Source organism: Tachysurus fulvidraco, chromosome 4, assembly GCF_022655615.1.
Source record: "Tachysurus fulvidraco isolate hzauxx_2018 chromosome 4, HZAU_PFXX_2.0, whole genome shotgun sequence".
Taxonomy (NCBI): Eukaryota; Metazoa; Chordata; class Actinopteri; order Siluriformes; family Bagridae; genus Tachysurus; species Tachysurus fulvidraco.
In genome coordinates this window covers 31,801,087-31,804,224 of record NC_062521.1, presented here as the reverse complement: position 1 = coordinate 31,804,224, position 3,138 = coordinate 31,801,087, and the positions used below count along the sequence as shown (strand labels likewise).

At 35.3% G+C, this 3,138-nt stretch overlaps 1 protein-coding gene across 1 annotated transcript; it reads right to left on the bottom strand.

Annotated features, from left to right (window-relative positions):
- Positions 1–366: 366 nt before the first annotated feature.
- On the bottom strand, positions 367–2,582 carry LOC113652941 (E-selectin-like). Its single transcript, XM_047812608.1, has 4 exons — positions 2,546–2,582; positions 1,312–1,647; positions 1,122–1,213; positions 367–931 (listed from the first exon to the last, which is right to left on the bottom strand). The coding sequence occupies exons 1-4, from the start codon at positions 2,580–2,582 to the stop codon at positions 791–793; spliced, it is 606 nt and encodes a 201-aa protein (XP_047668564.1). The 3' UTR covers positions 367–790.
- Between the last annotated feature and the right edge of the window lie 556 nt (positions 2,583–3,138).

Here is a 3,138-nt window from a genome sequence, read left to right as displayed (position 1 = left end):
CTTAGGTCATGTCTAACATAACAGGGTAAAGTTAAGAAACAAGCTTTCGATTTCAGCTTTAAGGTGTAAAATATAAACATGTGAAATATTTGTGGAATGATAGTTAACTGTTGATTATTTTCATTAAATTATATTATTATATATATTATATATTATATGAATATTTAGACTTCTTTGAGCAGAATTAATTCTGTACTGTCAAGGTGTAGAAAAGAAATGAGTAAGATTTCAGTTTTTCTTTCTTTAAGTTCTGTGCAGAATCTTTTTATTTTAAATAGTTAACATTCTTAGCAAAAGCTGACAAGTCAATCTGATCAGTTCTTCATCCATATTTTCAGTAAAAGGGAATCAAAATGCACTAAAGTAGTAAAGTCTGTCAGAGTTTTTGTATCTGTCCGATGTTCTCAGGACAATCAGACACAGTAAAACTAAATATATATTCTAGATCATATAGAGGGCTGTTGGTTTATGTACAATGAATGTATGTACTATAATAAGCATGACATTCAGTGCCTGGTTGAAATCTAAAGTCTTATAAAGAAAGAAGAAACAGTTAATGAAATCAAATCTAAACCAACTGTCTTACAAGCAGAAGTGAAAAAATCCCGTACTGATACAAGCAAAGATTTAGCATACATGCTCATGTATTTGTGACAGCATTTACAGACATTAGTAACTCAGGGATCTTTTACTAGTAAAAGTACTACTTAACAACTCTAAAATATTACACACTATGTGTCCTCAAACTAAAAGTAATCAGTGCACTACAGAATTTACACTATTATGAGATTTAGAGATCACAAGTCTCCCTAGTGTTAGTCACTGCAGTAATGTTTTCCTCCTCCTTGTGAAACACCACTCCATCTGGTTGCTTTCTCCATGTCACAATGATGTTCTCAGCCATTCCATAATCCTTCAGTTTCTGCTTCAGCTGAAGAACAGAACATGACTTTAGTTAGTGAATGATGCAGGATGAGAATCTCTGGTGAGATTTGTAAGAATGCTACATAAGATGCATCATGATTAGACTACAGTCTGTTCATGTCTCAGTGTGATGAAGGCTCGATGTCTGGCTGCAGTAATGAGAAGGTGACTGTACACTGAGTGAAGATGAAACCCACCTTCTCCTCGATGGCTGCCATTATTGTAGGATCATTCACATCCTGACTGGACTTCAACTTCATTCTTATGGTCTTCTTCTGTGTTGGGAATACTGGAGGCAGAAACAGAAACAAATATAGAAAATTAACACCACATTCAGAAATCAACTTAAATTACATTAACATGAGACTGAATTTAATTTAAACTCACCATAACAGAAGAAAGGCATCATGTTTGAGCACTGTTCTACATCAGCCAGACCACCATTTAAATAGACACAACTTTTATTCATCAGATAATCATAAGCGTTTCCAGGCGACCACTTAATGACGGACACGTCGGTGGTCTGGTCTGTCCAATACCAGGGGTCTCTTACAAGGCCAATCCAAGTCCAGGTCCCATAGTTCTTTGCCCCAACAATTGAGTGTTCTGTTGGGTTTCTCACACTGGTCAGGTCTGTATGATACTGCTTACAGTAGTTCCGAGCATCATACCAAGTTAAATACTGAGTAAAAAGAATGTAACTCTCAGCTCCAGTCTTCCTGTCTGTGATAACCAACAAACACAAGATTAAAACCTCCTTATGTAAATATTCAATCTAAGCATATCATCTTCTACTATAGAAAGAGAATCATCAGGATAAAAATAAACATGTCTGCCGTATTATTTCTCTATCCAAAGCCTGCCTCCTCTGGCCTCCTTCCCTACACAAATTTTCAAGTCTGACACACTTTAGCATATATATAATTCACGGAGATTTTCAACTCAAAAATAAAATACTCATATTACTAAAGTTTATTATTAGTCATATTCCATAAATAGTTCTATATAATTTATAATTTATTCCATAAATAAATGTTCTTCCTCACCATCAAAGCACACAAATGGTTTCTGCCATCCACATGGTACATCAACCCATACCATATTGAAAATAGTGACACAAGTTTCATTTCCTAGCGAGTTATCAGGCTCCCCATGAGACCAACGTTTAAAGCTTCCAAGTGGCTCATTGTCCAATGTCCATTGCCACTTGTTGATGTTAGTGTACAGTCCAATCCAAGCATTGGATCCGAATTGTTGTGTCTGTGATACCTTCTGAATTTGGGCCATCTCTTCATTAGTTTTGATGATAGCCAGGTCAGTGTATGTGGCTCGGCAGAAAGCCTTAGCATCGTTCCATGTTTTGCTCTGCTGGATCAGATAGTACTTACGAGAGAAAGACAGGACAAGGGTAAGGACTCCTGTGGAGAAAGAGTTTAATGTTTAGCTTGTGTGATTTCAGCCTCTTAGTGTGGATTTATTTTTTAACATTTGTCCTTCTGTAGGACAAATTCTGGAACATATTACTTATAGTAACACATCTCCATTGACTATTTACAATTTGTGCACACATACTTTACAGTATGTGATGGTACTTTGTGTCATGTGACTCATTTTCTCTCACCTGTGAAAAGCAGGAGCACAAAAAGATGATGCTTCATTGCTTATGTGTTGCTGGAAGATTCACTATGATATAAAAGATGATATTAACGTCTAATTGACAGAGTTTCTCCATTTGCACACAGAAATAAGTAGCAGGCTGATACAAAAGAATACATTAGATATTATGGACCTTTTCACAGCATAAACTCAAGTAAGGCCAATAACACAAAGATCAGACTAACTGCTAATCCTAACTGCTAAAGTACAGTAAACAACTCAGGTAAACATGTACTGTCTGACATGCTTTTGAACTCTGTGTTGATTATACTGTACACTAAACCAGAGCCTATTGTCTATCTATGTTTTTGTTTTGTTTTGTTTTTTTGTTTGTTTTTTTTTGTATAGCAATTTTAACAATGGACATTGTCCAAAAGCAGCTTTACAGAACATTAACGTGAACTAAAAGTTAATATAAAGATTAATATAATACAAATTCAAGATTAATATTAGATATATTTAAATGTGTTTGTATTTATCCCCAATGAACAAGTCTGAGGTGACTCAGGTGACTGTGGGGAGGAAAAACTCCCATAGATGGTAAAGCAAGAAACCTTG